The sequence below is a fragment of the Oncorhynchus gorbuscha genome, linkage group LG02 (genome assembly GCF_021184085.1).
Source record: "Oncorhynchus gorbuscha isolate QuinsamMale2020 ecotype Even-year linkage group LG02, OgorEven_v1.0, whole genome shotgun sequence".
Classification (NCBI taxonomy): domain Eukaryota; kingdom Metazoa; phylum Chordata; class Actinopteri; order Salmoniformes; family Salmonidae; genus Oncorhynchus; species Oncorhynchus gorbuscha.
Genome location: NC_060174.1, coordinates 37,961,105 through 37,982,080, shown reverse-complemented (window position 1 = coordinate 37,982,080; position 20,976 = coordinate 37,961,105). Strand labels below are relative to the sequence as shown.

Here is a 20,976-nt window from a genome sequence, read left to right as displayed (position 1 = left end):
AGAACCCTCTGCCGTCATACGACAAGGTTGAGCAAGAAGCGCGTGATGGAACCCATTACTATAACTGACTGAGAGACTGATTTGTCTCTCTCCAGCCCACACATGTCAACAGACACAGAGAGTCGACGGCGGAGATCAACCATCGACAGTCAAGGTGAGGCCGAGCTAAATAGCCTATTACTGATGTAGCTAACGTTAGTGTTGTGCGATGCTAAACTTTTTTTTAGGCTATGTAAACTAGCCATATACTTCGTATCGTCGATGTGCTTTAAAAAAATCTGTCATATAATAAATAATCCTACCGCGAAATAATACCTACATGTTAATACATGCACATTAGGTTACAGTGTAATTTCAAGAAATTGAACAAAGGGAAAAGACAGGTGCATTGCCTATCCTTTTTTGATAATGACTGTGTTACTACTGAATAAATACATTATTGTCGTGGTCACTTAAATCAAAATCTGAGAATAAACCTGTGACGTATGATCACACGGAATACACTACAGGTTAAGCCAAAAACGGCAGATGGCGATATTGATCTGGTTTCATTTTACCATCAAAAGCCGTTTAATGCAGCCGGCAATACACTGGTATCCCCCTTGGACCGGTTCCTACCTACAACGTTCTCCAGTATGGCTGCAAATGCGTTGATTTCCTCATGAACTAGATTTAATGGAGAGAAGGTATTTTTGTTGTTGTTGAAAATATGCATACTTTCTTTACGAAACACCATTTCCAACCCCATGCTAATGATACTTCCTGTTGTCGCGTCCTTCGTTCAACTAGCAACAGAAACAACAGATGGCTGCAAACAGATGGCGGCATGGGATATGCAACATCTGGGATTAGTGTTTGCAGGCATTAGCCACTTTAGCATGGTGGTGGAACATCGTGTTTCATAAAGAAAGTATGCATATTTTTTTCCCGTTTTTTCGCCAGCCTTCTTGCCATTAAATATAGTTAAGGTGGAAATCGATGCCTTTGCAGACCGAATGGAGGAAGAACCGGTCCACTGGGATACGGGTTTATTGCTTGCTGCATACAATGCAGACTGTAAAATGAAAATGACTCAATATCACCATCTGCCGGCCGTTGGACTAGCAACAGGTGTGGTGATACAGATGGTTTGTAGGGACTGATGGTTTGTTTACATAGCTGGTTAGAACTAACATAGCAGGTTAGGGGAGTTAACGTAGCAAATTAGTAGAACTAACAACGCAGCAAGTTAGGAGAATTAACATGGCAAGTTAGGAGAATTAGGTTAAGGTTAGGAAAAGGGTTAGATTTAAAATGCTAGTTGTCACCAACTGTTGTCCCTGATAGGACAACTAGATAGGTAGGCCTACTCCGTATAACGACAACCATAAAAACATAAACAGACCATCAGTCCCGACAAAACAGTAGTATTATAACACCGTCACCAACATATGCTCGCACACCTGTCACGCAGGATTTTTTTCCTTGTGTCAAATGTCCTGCTCAGAATTTTAGAATTCATTATGCTGCTCCCCTTTGGATTGAGCTATAATACAGTTGAAAAAAAAACTTAACTAGATAGGTGATAACATTGTGGACTTTTTGCTTTTCCTCAAACCCAATTTTTACCTTTTACCCAATCATCCCCAGTCATATCCATAGGAATAGAATCTCATTCTAGTTATGTGGTCATATCAGTGATTGGAGGAAGGGAGGACAGAAGGATGCATTTTGAAAGCATCCTACTTTGTAGGATGAGTCCGTTGGATACATACACTTCGTGACCAAAAGTATGTGGACACCTGCTCGTCGAACATCTCATTCCCAAAGCATGGGCATAAATATGGAGTTGGTCCCCTTTTTCCTGCTATAACAGCCTCCACTCTTCTGAGAAGGCTTTCCACTAGATGTTGGAATACTGCTGTGAGAATTTGCTTCCATTCAGCCACAAGAGCATTCATCTTGGGAGATTAGGGCTGACTCACAGTCTGTGTTCCAATTCATCCCAAAGGTGTTAGATGGGGTTGAGGTCAGGGCTTTGTGCAGGCCAGTCAAGTTCTTCCACACCGATCTCGACAAACCATTTCTGTATGGACCTTGTGGACCTTTGTGCATGAGGGCATTGCCATGCTGAAACAGGAAAGTGCCTTCCCCATACTCTTGCCATAAGGTTGGAAGCACAAAATTGTCTAGAATCAAATCGAACTTTATTTGTCACATGCGCCGAATACAAAATGTGTAGAGCTTACCGTGAAATGCTTACTTACAAGCCCTTAACCAACAGTGCAGTTCAAGAAATAATTAACAAAAAATTTACCAAATAAACTAAAGTGAAAAATTATAAAAAGTAACACAATAAAATAACTGGTTATATATATATATATATATTTTTTTAAACTAGGCAAGTCAGTTATGTACAAATTCTTATTTATAATAACGGCCTACCCCGGCCAAACCCGGACGACGCTTGGCCAATTGTGTGCCGCCCTATGAAACTCCCAATCACGGCTGGTTGTGATTCAGCCTGGGTGTCTGTAGTGAGTGACGCCTCTAGCACTGAGATGCACCACTCGGGAGCCCCCCGCGTGACTAGGTATATACAGGGGGTACCGGTTCCCGAATTAATGTGTGGGTTAGTTCAGGTAATTTGTACATGTAAGTAGGGGTGAAGTAACTATGCATAGATAATAAAAAGCAAATAAAAGGCAACCTGCCTCCCCATACCAGGCAGTGATGCAACTGGTCAAGATGCTCTCGATGGTGCAGCTGTAGAACCTTTTGAGGAACTGGGGACCCATGCCAAGTCTTTTCAGTTTCCTGAGCGGGAAAAAGTGTTGTCGTACCCTCTTCATGACTGTCTTGGTGTGTTTGTACCATGATACTTTGTTGGTGATGTGGACACCAAGGAACTTGAAACTCTCGACCCGCTCCACTACAGCCCCGTCGATGTTAATTGGGGCCTGTTCGGACCGCCTTTTCCTGTAGTCCACGATCAGCTCCTTTGTCTTCCTCACATTGAGAGAGAGGTTGTTGTCCTGGCACCACACTGCCAGGTCTCTAACCTCCTCTCCTCCCTCTCAGGCCTACCATTGTTGTGTTGCCAGCAAACTTAATGATGGTGATGGAGTCGTGTTTGGCCACACTGTCGTGGGTGAACAGGGAGTACAGGATAGGAACAAGAACACACCCCTGATGGGCCCCAGTGTTGAGGATCAGCGTAGCAGACGTGTTGCCTGCCCTTAACACCTGGGGGCGGCCCGTCAGGAAGTCCAGGATCCAGTTGCAGAGGGAGGTGTTTAGTCCCAGGGTCCTTAGCTTAGTGGTGAGCTTTGTGGGAACTATGGTGTTGAACGCTTGAGCTGTAGTCAATGAGCTGCATTCTCACGTAGGTGTTCCTTTTGTCAAGGTGGGAAAGGGCAGTGTTATTGTATGCTGTAGTGTTAAGATTTCCCTTCACTGGAACTAAGGAGCCTGAACCATGAAAAACAGCCCCAGACCGTTATTCCTCCTCCACCAAACTTTTACAGTTGGCCCTATGCATTGGGGCAGGTATAGTTCTATGCATTGGGGCAGGTATAGTTCTCCTGGCATCCGTCGGACTGCCAGATGGTGACGCGGGATTCATCACTCCAGAGAATGCATTTCCACTGCTCCAGAGTTTATACCACTCCAGCCATGTGCAGCTGCTCAGCCATGGAAACCCATTTCACGATTCTCCTGACAAACAGTTATTGTGCTGACATTGCTTCCAGGGGCAGTTTGAAACCCGGCAGTGAGTGTTGAAACCGAGGACAGAAGATTTTTACACACTACGCGCTAGGGATGCAAGATATATCGGTAAGCATATCTGAATTGACAGATATTAGCTAAAAATGCCAACATCAGCATCGGATTGATGTCTAGTTTAACTCCGATGTGCAAAACCGATGTCAAACTGACGTGCATACCTATATAACGTAGGTAGATGACGTGCATACCTATATAACTTAGGTAGATGACGTGCATGCCTATATAACGTAGGTAGATGACGTGCATACCTATATAACGTAGGTAGATGACGTGCCATACCTATATAACGTAGGTAGATGACGTGCATGCGTATATAACGTAGGTAGATGACGTGCCATACCTATATAACGTAGGTAGATGACGTGCATGCGTATATAACGTAGGTAGATGACGTGCAAACCTATATAACGTAGGTAGATGACGTGCATACCTATATAACGTAGGTAGATGACGTGCATACCTATATAACGTAGGTAGATGACGTGCATGCCTATATAACGTAGATAGATGACGTAACCACACCACAAAAAATACAGCTATACACAGAACAAAAACATAAAAATACTAAGCACACACTTCCAAGAACTAAACAAGTTGAAGTCGAGCAGTCATTTGAAAGAGTAAGAATATTTCAGCGAGACAACTCGGGCAAAATCCATTAACGCCAAGATAATGAAATTCATTGCCCTTGACAATCAACCATTCTCTGTTGTGGATGATGTTGGCTTTCGTCGACTGGCCGAGCACCTCGAGCCTCAGTACACACTACCAAATAGGCACTATTTTTCAGATGTTGCCCTTCCGGAGTTACACAGTATTGTTGAAACGCACATCCATGAGCTACTTGCTATGGGCATCACTGCTATTAGCTTCACGACTGACATTTGGACCAGCGATGTCAGCCCTATGAGCATTATGAGTGTGACAGCAGTGTGTCGATGAGGATTTCGTACTGAGGAAAGCAGTATTGCATACTCAAGAATGTGCCGTTTCTCATACCGCTGCTTCCATTTCAATGGCATTTGAGAAGATGTTTGAAACTTGGAAACATGAACATTCCCAGCTCCATTTGAACAACTGACCTGAGAAATAAGCTCATCAACTGTGTCTGCAGCAGACGTGATACCCTCGGTCATGGCATTGAAACGCCTGCTCAACAAAACTGCCGACAGACCATGGGGTTAAAACGTACAAAAGTACTCAACAAGAGGCTGTGAACAAGTGATTTGGTGGCAATCTCTCTGAGCCACTTTACTGTGTCGCCACCTTGCTCGATGCTAGGTACAAGACCCGCTACTTCGATGCAGACAAGAAACAGGGTTTACGTGAAATGTTACAGACACAGCTGGACAAGAGGGAAACGGACACAGTGACAGTGGGCATCGAGGAAGAGAGGCCACAGACAGACTGCTGAAACTTCACTGCTTGACATGTATGATGAAATCCTGGATGAGACTGAACAAATGAACAACGACACAGCACAGCAAGTAAGTGAAAGAAATGGGTTTTGATGATATTTTACTGGTAATGGGGACATGCGTAAATGCCAACTAAATAACTTTTTGGTCAGTGTGTGGTTATGTCTTATTCAGGGTTACTACTCATTTTAGTCTAACAGGCAGTGCTGTGTTTACGAAGTAGCTCTTTTTCCCCATGGACAAATAATATCACTGAATGGTAGTGGGTGCTGTAAGAACCGATTACCAGTAAGACACGTCTCACAAGTTTGATCTTTCAGTGTTAAGGACAGGAACTGCCCCTGTTTGTGGCTGGCGGCCTGCTAGTATCAACATTGGATAACGTCTGTCTACCTCGTCTGGTTACAGGAATCATTAAATGTTTGTAACATGCAGTTGAAACTGTATGACCTTAAGGGACATTGAAGACATTTAGGCAGAAAGATGGGGAAGTTCAAGAACATCGTTTGTATTTATACTGGTAAAGGGAAGTGATACTAATCCTTCTGTATTTTACTCAAATCAAAGGTTATTGGTCATGTACACAGTTTAGCAGGTGTTACTGCAGGCCTACTGTTACTATGAGAAGCCTTGGTACAGAAAAACAAGTCAGGGGAACATTAGATCACACTTTGGCCTAAGTGCATTGCATGACTGCTTACCTGGATGAATAAAGGTTAAATAAATAGTGTAATGTTTTGGGTCACAAAGTTTATTTGCCACCATCAAGCACATTCTGAAAATAACCGACCAGGCAGGCACGCCTGTCTTGTTTCAGGCAGAGTTTTGTCTCCGTGAACAAGCCCAGCTTATGTCTGTCTGTGCCCATCTGTCTGACTGTGTATGTCTGGCTGGCTGTGTATGTCTGTCATGCCTCTCCTCCTCTTCCAGACAGGAAGTACAGGGTCATTGTCTCTGACCTACGGTTCCACCAGAATACCACACGCTAGACCAGTGTTTACCAAACACTTTGGGTCATGACCAGAACCTCTTGTGCCATTGCTACATCTCCTCCCCTCATCTACTCCCTGCAGATTCTCCATGGGACCAAGATCACCGGGGGGGGCACCTCCACGGGCCAATGTGTGATCGGCTGTGTGTGGCCAGCCTGCACTCCGAGCTGAGGGATGCCTGCACCCCCTCGCTTTCCCCCTCCCTCCTCCCCGGACCAGGTGTCTACACGCCAAAATGTCCGTCCACACACACACGTGAGTACAAGGTCCAGTCACATTTTGGTACTATAGCACTAGGAGAAGAGAGGGCGGTAAGGGTTGAAATGGAACCGGGCCAGAGATAAACTTTTGGTTGTTATTATTAACCTCAATAGAGTTAGATTGTAACATGATTGAATACATCTCACCCTTCAGGACTCAGCGCCCATGAGGATGTATGGGAGGATGCCACCAACAAGACCACTATCAGAGCAGAGAACGAAGTGGAGGCCAACAAACTAGCCAACAACTACAGGGTATAGTACAGTATAGTTTATGAAGCAGAATCAACAACATTGCAGATGAATGAAATATGTTGATCCATCCCAGAGATGCAGCCCTGCACACAATCAAACAAATGACCAATAATTACCATTACAATACAATAAAAATGCACCATTTTTCACAAGGAATTTAAGAAAAGTCACTAACAAAACACTTTCCTGAAAAACAAACACATTCCTCAGTCAAAAAGTAATGAAATGTCCTAGCGACACCAAAACATCCAACTTTGTAGAATTCTAGAGATCATTTCACAAGGTGCAAAATGAACTAAACGCAGATCTACCTAACTCATTGCTGACCAAAAGGATCTCCAGAGTTGACCATCCCTGTGATCCGGTCTGGTGTCTCGTATGTCTGTAATGTAACAGTGACGTAAGGCATGGCAGAAGTTTGCACGAGGGCTTTATAAACTAAAATAGAGCAGTGCATTGATCTACAAGACTTAAGAAAATGCATACAGAATGCTGTGTACTGAACCTATCTCCGGTAATAAATGCATAGTGCACTATAATAAACTGTCCATTGGCTTCAATACAGTGGCAGCTGCATTCATATACGGTGCATTCGGAAAGTATTCAGACCCCTTGACCTTTTCCACGTTTTGTTGCGTTACAGCCTTATTCTAAAATGGAGTTTGAAAAAATGAAATACCTTACTTACATAAGATTTCAGACCCTTTGTTGTGAGACTTGAAATTGAGCTCAAGTGCATCCTGTTTCCATTGATCATCCTTGAGATGTTTCTACAACTTGTTTGGAGTCCAACTGTGGTAAATTCAATTGATTGGACATGATGTGGAAAGGCAAATACCTGTCTAGATGGGAGGACCTTCCAGAAGGACAACCATCTCTGCTGTCATTATGGGGTATTGTGTGTAGATTGATGGGGGAAAAAACGATTTAATCAATTTTAGAATAAGTCTGTAACGTAACAAAATGTGAAAAAAGTTTAGGGGTCTGAATACTTTCCGAATGCACTGTATATAAAGTGTAATATTGGGATGCAAACTCAACATTTAAACTTAACATTTAAACTCTATATCTGACATGGTACAGGTGTCTTTTTTAAGCCCATGACCATGTGTGTGAGGCGTATACGTTTGTTTCAAAGTAGATTTGTTGAAGTCTACCAAGATACACTCTGTGACCCTGATTTAGCCCACTGCTGTAAAATGTTAACATGGTTAAAACTATCATTTTGATATCATGGTCATTCCTTGCATCCATAGCTCTGTCATTGAATTTGAGAGTTGTTACATTTCTCCAGCCTTGTCCCCCGCTTTTCACTGAAGTAGTGGTGGGGAGAAGGCTTTGTCATTGTTTTTACTGAAATAGTGGTGGGGAGAAGGCTTTGTCATTGTTTTCACTGAAGTAGTGGTGGGGAGAAGGCTTTGTCATTGTTTTTACTGAAATAGTGGTGGGGAGAAGGCTTTGTCATTGTTTTCACTGAAGTAGTGGTGGGGAGAAGGCTTTGTCATTGTTTTAATTGAAATAGTGGTGGGGAGAAGGCTTTGTCATTGTTTTATCTGAAATAGTGGTGGGGAGAAGGCTTTGTCATTGTTTTAACTGAAATAGTGGTGGGGAGAAGGCTTTGTCATTGTTTTTACTGAAATAGTGGTGGGGAGAAGGCTTTGTCATTGTTTTAACTGAAATAGTGGTGGGGAGAAGGTTTTGTCATTGTTTTAACTGAAATAGTGGTGGGGAGAAGGCTTTGTCATTGTTTTTACTGAAATAGTGGTGGGGAGAAGGCTTTGTCATTGTTTTAACTGAAATAGTGGTGGGGAGAAGGCTTTGTCATTGTTTTAACTGAAATAGTGGTGGGGAGAAGGCTTTGTCATTGTTTTAACTGAAATAGTGGTGGGGAGAAGGCTTTGTCATTGTTTTAACTGCTGATTTGCCACTGTACGCAGGGTGTCTAGCACATCACAAGTAGAGTTGTTGAAATGAAAACAAATATTCACTAAATCTGAAGTTAGGAAGTATGTTTTGTACAGTACAGGTTCAAATGAACTGTCTAAATCATGTGTGCACAATAACTCTCTCGCTGTGTGTGTGCGCATGTTTTAGTTTGGATTTAGGAAGTGGAAGAGTCATGTGACGGAGCGTCCCTTTGAGGACAGGTCGGATGTGGTCAAGGAGCTCTATTCAGAGCTCAACGTCATCAAACCACACACAGGTGAGTGTTTGTGGGTTTGTTTTGTGTGTATTTGTGCTTGTAAGGAGGAAAAGTAGTCAACTCTACAGATGTCACTGTGATACTCAGTACAAACCCCGAAGTCCTCAATCATGGCTTGCTGTGAATAGGGCTACATGGCATCATCACTAATTTCTCTCTGTCTGTGTCTCTGATGTTAGGTCATCTGATCACCTGTGGAAATGTGGTGTATGTGTTGTTGTTTGGCTGGTGGGTGTCTCTGGTCTACCTCCTGGTCAGCATACTGATGTTCATCACCATCATTGGAGTACCATATGGTATGGATCTCCATTGGCAGTACTGTCTATCCTTTGGCAGTACTGTGTTATCAAATTTGATTTGTCACATGCGCCAAATACAACAGGTGTAGACCTTACAGTGAAAGGCTTACTTACAAGATCTTAACCAACAATGTTTTAAGAAGTTTTAAGAAAAAATAGATGAGTTCAAAAAATAGAAAATAAAATGAACAAATAATTAAACAGCAGTAGTAAAATGACAGCGAGGCTATATTCAGGGGGTACAGGTACAGAGTCAATGTGGAGGGGCACCGGCTAGACGAGGTAATTGAGGTAATATGTACATGTAGGTAGAGTTAAAAATGACTATGCCTAGATAATAAACAGAGAGTAGCAGCAGCGTAGCCCTTTGATTAGCTGTTCAGGAGTCTTATGGCTTGGGGGTAGAAGCTGTTAATAAGCCTCTTGGACCTAGACTTGGAGCTCCGGTACCGCTTGCCGTGCGGTAGCAGAGACAACAGTCTATGATTAGGGTGGCTGGAGTCGTTGACCATTTTTAGGGCCTTCCTCTGACACCGCCTGGTATAGAGGTCTTGGATGGCAGGAAGCTTGCCCCCGGTGATGTACTGGGTCATTCGTATGCACTACCCTCTGTTGTGCCTTGCTGTGGATGGCTGAGCAGTTGCCATACCAGGCAGTGATGCAACCAGTCAGGATGCTCTCGATGGTGCAGCTGTAGATCCTTTTGAGAATCTAAAGACCCATGGCAAATCTTTTCAGTCTGCTGAGGGAGAATAGGCTTTGTCGTGCCCTATTCACGACTGTCTTAGTGTGTTTGGACCATGATTGTTTGTTGGTAATGTGGACACCAAAGAATTTGAAGCTCTCAACCTGCACCACTACAGCCCCTTCGATGAGAATGGGGGCATGCTCAGTCCTCCTTTTCCTGTAGTCCACAATCATCTCCTTTGTCTTGATCACGTTGAGGGAGAGGTTGTTGTCCTGGTAGCACACGGCCAGGTCTCTGACCTCCTCCCTGTAGGCTGTCTCATCATTGTCGGTGATCAGGCCTACCACTGTTGTGTCATCGGCAAACTTGATGATGGTGTTTGAGTCGTGCCTGGCCATGCATACATGGAAGTACAGGAGGGGACTGAGTACACACCCCTCAGTGGCCCACATGTTGAGGATCAGCATGGCGGATGTGTTGTTACCTACCCTTACCACCTGGGGGGGTTGGGGGGCAGTCAGGAAGTCCAGGATCCAGTGGCATAGGGAGGTGTTTAGTCCCAGGGTCCTTAGCTTAGTGATGAGCTTTGAGGGCACTATGGTGTTGACTACAGCTCAACGTTCAATGAATAGCATTCTCACATAGGTGTTTCTTTTGTCCATGTGGGAAAGGGCAGTGTTGAGTGCAATAGAGATTGCATCATCTATGTATCTGTTAGGGCGGTATGCAAATTAGAGTGGGTTTCTGGGATAATGGTGTTGATGTGAGCCATGACCAGCCGTTCAAAGCAAGTCATGGCTACAGACGTGAGTGCTACGGGTTGGTAGTCATTTAGGCAGGTTACCTTAGTGTTCTTGGGCACAGGCACTATGGGAGTCTGCTTGAAACATGTTGGTATGTTGGTATTAGGTGTAAAATGTCAGTGAAGACACTTGCCAGCTGGTCAGCACATGCTCAGAGTACATGTCCTGGTAATCCATCTGGCCCTGCGGCCTTGTGAATGTTGACCTGTTTAAAGGTCTTACTCTCATCGGAGAGTGTGATCACACAGTCGTCCAGAACAGCTGATGCTCTCATACATGTTTCAGTGTTATTTTCCTCTAAGTAATTTAGCTCGTCTGGTCGGCTTGTGTCACTGGGCAGCTCACGGCTGTGCTTCCCTTTGTATAGCCTTAGATTTCATTCACCAGCTGTTGTTTCCAAATATACGTAGACCCCCACTCCATGTCTTACCCGAGGCCATTGTTCTGTCCTGCCGAAGAAGCTTACAACCCGCCAGCTGTATGTTATTCATGTCGTCGTTCAGCCACAACTTGGTGAATCATAAGATGTTACAGTTTTTTATGTTCCGTTGGTAGGATGTAGGTGCTCATAGCTCGTATATTTTATTATCCAATGATTGTACATCTGAAGTAAATCCTTCCCGTCCGACTCATGAAAGAAAAAGTATTCCTCCAGTATTGGGTGAGTAGTCACTGTCCTGATAACTACAAGCTCTTTTCAGTCATAAGACACGGTGGCAGAAACATTATGTACAAAATAAGTTACAAATAACGCAAAGAAACACACACAACAGCACAATTGGTTAGGGAATCATAAAACGGCAGCCATCCCCTCCGGCGCCATTATTTTCGATAATCAATTTCGATTATCAATTAAATTGGTGAACTCCAATCTGAGATGAAACCTTTGTATCTTGTGGAGGGTGGGATTATCACATACTGCCATCCTAAGATATGATTCCTTTAGAAATGATTGGGTCTCTCTCTCTCTCTCTCTCGCTCTCTCTGCTTTTAGGGAAGATGTGCTGGAAGTTGTCTTGGTATTTCTTATGGCCATTTGGGAAGTCCATACAGGAGGTACAGTAATATGTGTTTTGTCCATCACGTTGCTTCCACTGGAAAAGATCAGTTTAGAGGAAGTAAGTTAAAACTGTTAAGATACACCACATCTGTTTCAGCTCCTGTCTTCACTTCCTGTCTGTTTGACTGTGGTTGCTGTGTAGCAGAAGTCCCTGTTTCCTTTCCCCACCACAAGCCATTAAAGGCAAATGTCCACAACAATCATGTAAACCTAAAGGTCTATGTTATCGAAGCATATAAAATAGCTAGAATACAGCTAGATTGTTGAACATTGTTGAACATGTGATGACTTATAGGGCAAAGATTAGACAGACAGACAGATAATGTCCTCTAAGAGAGTGAATGTTGTGTCTGGGCTAAACTCTCTTGTGTTCCCCCTCTAGTTGGGAGGAGGCGTAGAGAGGTGCTGTGGTAGGTTCCCCCACTGTGAGGCCATCCCAGAGGATGTGGAGGACACTTCTCCCATCCTCCTGCCATCACCCACTGAAGAGCCCATCCCAGACCTGCTACAGGGGCCACCGCAGCACAAGCCCTACTGGGTAAGAGTCTGATGTGTGATGCGGGGGCTTGTATACAGTTGCGGACAAATATGTTGACACCCATGCACTTGTCTTCAATGATTCCCAATGTCTACTAAAATACAATACAACAAACTTTTGATCACCACACCGTGTTATTGGATTTTCAACATTGCAGAACCAGTTTTATTTTTCTGAACTTAAGTTTACACATTAGATTTAGAAAATAAAGACAAATGGCATGGACAATAGTATTGGCACGCCGGCGCTAGTACTTGGTGGCACAGCCTTTGGCAAAGATAACTGCGGAGACAAACGCTTCTTGTCGTCGTCAATGAGCTTGCAGTACCTTTCTGATAACCTTACATGTTTGTTTACTTTTTCTTGACGCACACATTTTTTGTGGTCACCCTCCCTTCACATTTCCCACCGTCAATTGTGAATAATAATTATTCAAGTTTTACTGGTGAAACGTCCACGCAGCACCTGTATACAGTAGCATAGCCTACCTGTGTTTAGTTTCAATCAAAGCACGTACATTGTCTGGTGGCGTGCGCTGTTGAGTTTTGGCCACATGAGAACATTTCGACCCTTCGCACAATCATTCTAAAATCTCATAAGGATTGGGGTGGTGTCTTTTTGTCTTAGAGTAACTTTATACTACGCTACTATATTCGGCTCTATTGTGTAGAATGCTATCATTATGGGATATTGCAGACATTGATTCAGCTTTGATCTAACTTTATTAAACGAGCACCATTCGCCATGCGTAGCCTGTTATCTACGAGTAGAGCAGAGACTGTGCGTCAAGTAGAGTGTCATGCGCAGAAGTTTCGAGACCTTTAGCTGTCGGGAAGAGGGGTCCAAAAAGGTTGGATCTGCAGCCAATCCGTGTGATGTATACCTTCTATCTGTCTCCTCTGTCCTATGTAGCACCGTGTGAGCACGTATGTGTGGCTGCTGTTGGGTTATCCTTTTCTGGCTGTGGTTCACTCCCTGGCCTGCCTGATCGCCTGGCTGCTGGTGTTCACCATTCCCGTGGCCAAGATGAATGCCCGGACCCTGGCCTCCATCCTCCTCATGCCCCCTGAGAACCTCTCGGTCTCCACCTGCTCAAAGAGGAAGGTAGGGGCAGACAGACAGGGCGCTGATCATTTAAGCATTTAAGCCAGGTATAGCCAGATCTCCTCCTTGGGAGCTGGCTATGCAGGCTTTTGTTCCATCCCTGCTGTAACACACCTGTTTTAGAAAATCTAAGGCCTTGGTGAGCAGCTGATAAAATGAATACGATTGTCTGGATTAGGTCTCAGTAAAGAATCCATGTATTATTACTAACTGTAATATCCTGTATGACTTCCAGCCTCAGGGTTGTGAGACTCGAGCGCTGCTGTGCTGCTACCACGCGGTCAACTGGTATTACTACAAATACACTGTGGATGGGATCAATGTGTTTGCTGTCAGTATCCTTTATGACAAGGCCTATAGTGTTGGGGCCAAAAGGACAAGGCCGGGGTTGTTTTTGGACCAGTCATTTGATTTACATTTTACATGTTGAATTCCTTAGTCCCTTCATCAGACCTCCTTCCACTGGTGATAGTGTCCCTGGTGATTGGCTATGTAGATAAAGGAAACCAGTTTGCCAGCTCTGAGGTCAAGTTTGCCACAGCAGTCGGCTCCATCATTCCTCTGTCCTACTACATCGGCATGGGCATCGCCAGGTCAGCACACGCACTCACACACAAATACTGTCGGGGAGAGTGGGGTATGTTGAGCCACCCTTGTTTCTTGGAAACCATACACAAAATGAGCAATTTGACCAAATATTTGGGAAGACGTCATCATTTCATGGAGTCTGTGAAGGAAGAAACCACATGGAAAAAGTGGCAAACAGTTGTGTCCAAAAGAAACAGATTTTCACCAAGTCAAATGAATTTATTGTGTTGAGGTTTCGTGATGCTTGTATATAAACAAAAGTAGAGATTGTTCTATATATCAGTTGGGACCTCTATAAGCATCCATATGATGTCCTAAACCTAGCATTAAAGTACATCCCTGTAGCTGTGTGGGCTAATAGTAAAAATGTTTGCCTTGGTGTAAGTTGAGCCAATGTAAGAGTTTTCTTCCCAGGTGTAATGCAAGTCATTATCACTGGGATATGAGGTAACAACAGGGCCTGTGTTAAAAGTGTTTAAAAAAGTACAAAGTGAATTTAGGCGTTAAGCCTGTGTTAAAAGATGCTTAACAACCATATCAGTCAGCTGAGACCCCAGCAAAAATGGTCTTTTCATGTATCTAACTTTCTATCAACTGCATGTCCAGCTCGTATATTTATCCTCACAGTGAAGTGTTTTACAATTGTATTTTCAGGACAACCAGGACGACAAGTAGAACACAACACAATTTGATATTAAACAGTTGCATTCGTGAGTTATATTGACAAATGAGTGCTGTAAGTACAGCAATTGTTTGCTCCCTTGGAAATGAATATACAACTAGTCCGTGACTCTGTGGAGTTTGTGACAGCAACTATGTGAGCTTATTACAGTATATGTGTCCTGGGATTTCCTGTGATCTTCTATGTAGAAGAACCCCTCACCTTCTAACGAGTCTTGTGAGCAAAACATGTTACCTGTTTGTGAGAGTCTCAGCTTTTAATGCTTTGTAGCTCAAACCATTCACTCTACAGATGTTTTTGTAAAAAGACCCGGGCCCAGTCCAGCTCAGCCCCCATTAATGGTCGGTATCTATGGATGCAGAAGAACTTGATTGATCCAATGGTACAACCCATAAGTATGTATGTAGCGCATACACACTATGATTAAAAGGGGATAGAAGTCTAAAACGCGCTGGTGTTACGGTGGGACTCATTGGGTTAAAATGATTCAAAGACAAAAAAGCTATTTTGATTGTGTTTAATATTGTTTGGGAAATGAGGATATACATGGTTTCAAAAAGGCAGTGATAATATTTCATTCGGTACAGAAATGTGTAGCTAGCAAAACCCGGGGTAAATTGTGCCAAGAGACAACTATTTTTGGATAGGCTATGTTTTCAAGACTGTAATGTTTACATGAATTCTGATTTATTTCCAGGGATACACAGCATCCTGACAGATATCTTTGTTAGAATGGAAACTATATTTCCCTTGACAGATTGATGCTGAATGAAAAACAATGGCTCATCTTACCCCACTCTCCCCTACATATTCCCATAAACAAACATGCATACAGCACATGTATACTTGAGGAGCAAACATGCATACAGCACATGTATACTTGAGGAGCAAACATGCATACAGCACATGTATACTTGAGGAGCAAACATGACGAGCAATACTTGTATTACCCTTTATTTTAAAGCTGAATAAAAACAATTAACAAAGTCATATGAACAATGCCCCTTATCCCTTCTGCAGTATCTCTGCCCAGAGCAACTTTGCGGTGGGGGCGGTGGTGAATGCGACCTTTGGCTCCATCACAGAGATGACCTTCTATATCACGGCCCTGCTGAGGGGTCACCGCGCTGGTAATGCCTGTCTGCAGGAGATAGTTAAATCTGCCCTCACCGGCACACTGCTGGGCTGCATCCTCTTCATCCCTGTGAGTCTCACACACACACACACACACACACACACACACACACACACACACACACACACACACACACACACACACACACACACACACACACACACACACACACACACACACACACACACACACACACACACACACACTGAAATGCAATACGTCTCTTTTTCCTTATTCCTATTTTTTGCTTACTCCTCCCCCAACCACTCACTCCTGCTCACCCTTTCTTACCTCTCTAGGGGATCTGTATGATCATAGGAGGGCTGAGACACAGGGAGCAGAGGTTTAACAGTCGTTCAGCTGGGGTCAGTTCTGCCTTGCTCTTCATCTCTGTGGGAGGTGAGTCCTGACCTCCTCACCACCAACTCCTCCCTTCGTCCTTACTCCTCACCCCGTATCCAAGACCTTCAACTCTAAACCACAACTCACCTCTAACCCCTAACTCCTTTCTCACCCCGTACCCAAGACCCACATATCCTCAAAAAGGTTTTATTCCCCTGGCTTACCCTCTCCTCATCCTGTCTCTATAGGTGTGTTTGCCCCCACGCTGTTCTCTAAGGCGTATGGGAACCTGGTGTGTGACAACTGCACCAATTCCAACACCACCAACGGGTCCTTCGCCTGCCGCAACTGTCACTACGACCTGGTCAGTAACGCTTAGTCATGCTCAATCATCAACAGACACATAGTCAAACTGTCACTACGACCTGGTCAGTAACGCTTAGTCATGCTCAATCATCAACAGACACATAGTCAAACTGTCACTACGACCTGGTCAGTAACGCTTAGTCATGCTCAATCATCAACAGACACATAGTCAAACTGTCACTACGACCTGGTCAGTAACGCTTAGTCATGCTCAATCATCAACAGACACATAGTCAAACTGTCACTACGACCTGGTCAGTAACGCTTAGTCATGCTCAATCATCAACAGACACATAGTCAAACTGTCACTACGACCTGGTCAGTAAACGCTTAGTCATGCTCAATCATCAACAGACACATAGTCAAACTGTCACTACGACCTGGTCAGTAACGCTTAGTCATGCTCAATCATCAACAGACACATAGTCAAACTGTTATGTTCAATCATCAACAGACACATTGTCAAACTGTCACTACGACCTGGTCAGTAACGCTTAGTCATGCTCAATCATCAACAGACACATAGTCAAACTGTCACTACGACCTGGTCAGTAACGCTTAGTCATGCTCAATCATCAACAGACACACAGTCAAACTGTCACTACGACCTGGTCAGTAACGCTTAGTCATGCTCAATCATCAACAGACACATAGTCAAACTGTACCGTTCAATCATCAACAGACACACAGTCAAACTGTCAAAATGACCTGGTCAGTAACGCTTAGTCATGTTCAATCATCAACAGACACACAGTCAAACTGTCACTACGACCTGGTCAGTAACGCTTAGTCATGTTCAATCATCAACAGACACATAGTCAAACTGTTATGTTCAATCATCAACAGACACATAGTCAAACTGTAACATTCAATCATCAACAGACACACAGTCAAACTGTAATGTTCAATCATCAACAGACACATAGTCAAACTGTAACATTCAATCATCAACAGACACACAGTCAAACTGTAATGTTCAATCATCAACAGACACACAGTCAAACTGTAATGTTCAATCATCAACAGACACATAGTCAAACTGTTATGTTCAATCATCAACAGACACACAGTCAAACTGTAACGTTCAATCATCAACAGACACATAGTCAAACTGTACCGTTCAATCATCAACAGACACACAGTCAAACTGTCACTACGACCTGGTCAGTAACGCTTAGTCATGTTCAATCATCAACAGACACATAGTCAAACTGTTATGTTCAATCTTCAACAGACACACAGTCAAACTGTAATGTTCAATCATCAACAGACACACAGTCAAACTAACATTCAATCATCAACAGACACACAGTCAAACTGTAATGTTCAATCATCAACAGACACAGTCAAACTGTAAATCAACAGACACAGTCAAACTGTAACATTCAATCATCGACACACAGTCAAACTGTAACGTTCAATCATCAACAGACACACAGTCAAACTGTAATGTTCAATCATCAACAGACACACAGTCAAACTGTAACGTTCAATCATCAACAGACACACAGTCAAACTGTAATGTTCAATCATCAACAGACACACAGTCAAACTGTAATGTTCAATCATCAACAGACACACAGTCAAACTGTAATGTTCAATCATCAACAGACACACAGTCAAACTGTAACGTTCAATCATCAACAGACACACAGTCAAACTGTAATGTTCAATCATCAACAGACACACAGTCAAACTGTAATTTCGCAAAGTAACAGAAACACTCTTCTGTATAGTACTGTATCAGACAGTCGTGTGGCACTGAGTATTTCACCTGATGATATATTGTCATCTTACCAACAGAGTGAGAACAACTACACCTTGTTCCACAGCCACATCCAGTGAGTGTTGAGAGGTTCAGCTCCAAATTATTAGTACTTTTTTTGTAACTCGATGATCTTAGTGAATATTAAAAATATATATACTTTTGTAAAGAATTGTGATACTCATCTTTATTTGTGTGTGTATTTGTGTGTGTGTCTCAGGCCACTGGTGTACACGGTCTCCTTCCTTCTGCCTGTTGCTTACATCATTGGTTTAATCTTCACACTGAAGACACACTCACACATCTATGACATTCACGTTGGCGAGGGACATGGTAAGGGTAAAATACACACACACACAGTTATAAACGATATAAGTAACAGCCATCCATAACTGTGTGTTTATGTGTGTCTGCAGTGACCGGCCACCAGGGTGCAGTTGTCCACTGGTCTCGGTGGAGAGCTCTGGCCATCCTCATCATAGCCACTCTACTGATGTCAGCCTGCGCTGACGTCACCACTGAACACATCCAGCCCATACTGAGTCAGCCCAATATCTCACAGGTACACACACACACACACACACACACACACACACACACACACACACACACACACACACACACACACACACACACACACACACACACACACACACACACACACACACACACACACACACACACACACACACACACACACACACACGGTTGTCTTGTCATCATGATGATCTCCCTATAGCTCCCTCTCCTCTCAACCCTCACTCTCCCTCTCGTTGTTCATCAGTACTTCATAGGAGTAACCGTGCTGGCCATGGTACCTGAGATCCCGGAGATTGTCAACGGGATCCAGTTTGCCCTTCAGAACAACATCAGTTTGAGGTGAGTCCTCACTAACAGAGGTCATGAACAGTTGTTTTTCCTAACCACATGATCTGACGGGGTAAAAACTGCCATGGTGACCTGTTGGTTAGCAGGAATTCTCTGACTGAAACAAGTGTTTGATGGGGAGTGACTGACTGTTCCTCTGTGTTGCTTTCCCCAGCCTGGAGGTGGGCAGCTGCATCGCTGTACAGGTCTGCATGCTCCAGATCCCCCTGCTTGTTTTATTCAACGCCTTCTACGTAAGACACTACCCCTTGACTGTACCTGTCACTAGATAACTAATCAATAATACAAGGCCAGTTGAGAATGGAAACACCATGTAGCAGGAGCAGAATCTGGTCAGATTAAATGGAGCTCCAACTAAGGTAATTAGGTGATTGTCACTAAAGTAGCACCTAATTGGTGCACTCTCAGCTGATGTCAGCTTAGGCGGGGGACTCGGATTCCCTTTCTGAATTGGCTTCGATTAAATTTTCATGGAATGGATTTTTTTAGATGTTTTTCTTTCATTTGATTTGTCAACTCACCCAAAGACCATAGTTATACCATGGTAGACTATAGAAAATAAATATGTTGATGGTAAAAACAGACAAGTCATTTCCTGTGTGTGTGTGTGTTATGACAGGATGTGGGCTTTGTGCTAATATTCTGTGACCTGCATCTGTGGGCCAGCATCTTCAGCGTGGTCCTCGTCAACTACATCTTCATGGATGGCAAATCGGACTACTTCCAAGGTAAGGCGTGACTGGAGGGTTTGCCTCAGAGCGATCCATCCCAACCTGTATGCCTGACTGTTTCTGCATCAGCCAACGTGGCATTGTAAACAACAGTGTTGTTCAATGCAGAAACAGTCAGCTACACTGTACACAGGCTGGGGTAATCAATTAACACGTTGAAATGATCATTGATCCAACCAAATCATCCTTGTCCATCTGTTGCCGGTCATCGTAAGATATTGATTATTTGAGCATGATAGAGAACTGCCCTCTAGTGGATTAAGTGTTTAATTGGACAGTTTTCTCCTCTGGTCAGGCACTGCTCTGGTGGTGGTCTACCTCATCCTCCTGGCATCCTACTTCTTCGCTCCATCGCCAGCTGGCTGCTGAGGGACTAATCTGGGCATCATCTTGTTACCTTTTATATCAGACTAAGTTGCATTCAATATGTTTTTTTTTTTTACTTAGTCAAGTTATTTATGGAATTGAATATTGTGTGCAGACTGCTAGAGAACATCTAGACATTTCTCTGGACTGCGGTTCAAAAACAATTCTAACAGTTGGTGAAACATTTCAGTGTTGAACACTGTAGTGTCCGCACAGTCTCACAACTCCAGCTAACATATATACTGTAATCCTCCTGTTCCACGCTACATTTAGTCACTCATCTGTTTCTGTCAAATCAGAATCTACATATTTTCTTAGAACTACTTCTCTGAATTTCCTGATTTTACACACCAACCAAACCTTAGTACCGTACTACCTTGCTGTTTAATATTATTGCTTTTAAAACCATCACTGAGAATGTTCAATAGAAGCTATGCAAACTGGAGGACAACATTCAACTGTCAAAGAGCAATGATTAGTCGGTGTAGTTTGGTAAACTTTACACTGGCCCTCTCTCCCAATCTTAGGTTTGTTTTTATCTTTGTACTTGTTTGAAAACCCCTAGGGTGTTTTCAGCAGCCTCTGTAAAGAAGGTATTTTTGTACATTTAAAACGTGTTTAGAAGATGTCAAACTTATTTTGTCAATGCTAAAAGTATTTTAATGCAAAGGAATAAATACATTTAATAGCCAAATGTGTGGGTGTTTAACGAGCCACAGTTGATT

General features: G+C 43.3%; 1 protein-coding gene across 1 annotated transcript; it reads left to right on the top strand.

The window, feature by feature from the left end:
• Positions 1-20,945, top strand: cax2 (cation/H+ exchanger protein 2). The gene is made up of 20 exons (XM_046309013.1): positions 1-154; positions 6,260-6,433; positions 6,593-6,693; positions 8,788-8,896; positions 9,076-9,192; positions 11,681-11,742; positions 12,129-12,284; positions 13,197-13,388; positions 13,624-13,723; positions 13,840-13,981; positions 15,679-15,862; positions 16,093-16,192; positions 16,384-16,499; positions 18,305-18,342; positions 18,487-18,599; positions 18,683-18,828; positions 19,051-19,145; positions 19,309-19,387; positions 19,774-19,882; positions 20,181-20,945. The coding sequence occupies exons 1-20, from the start codon at positions 103-105 to the stop codon at positions 20,252-20,254; spliced, it is 2,259 nt and encodes a 752-aa protein (XP_046164969.1). The 5' UTR covers positions 1-102; the 3' UTR covers positions 20,255-20,945.
• The last annotated feature ends 31 nt before the right edge of the window (positions 20,946-20,976 follow it).

Bases quoted from the DNA above. Each gene is read 5' to 3' on its own strand.
- cax2 (XM_046309013.1), top strand. From the start codon at position 103: ATGTCAACAGACACAGAGAGTCGACGGCGGAGATCAACCATCGACAGT. The intron at 13,389-13,623 runs GTAGGGGCAGAC...TATGACTTCCAG, and splicing joins CCACCTGCTCAAAGAGGAAG to CCTCAGGGTTGTGAGACTCG. The intron at 19,883-20,180 runs GTAAGGCGTGAC...TCCTCTGGTCAG, and splicing joins CAAATCGGACTACTTCCAAG to GCACTGCTCTGGTGGTGGTC.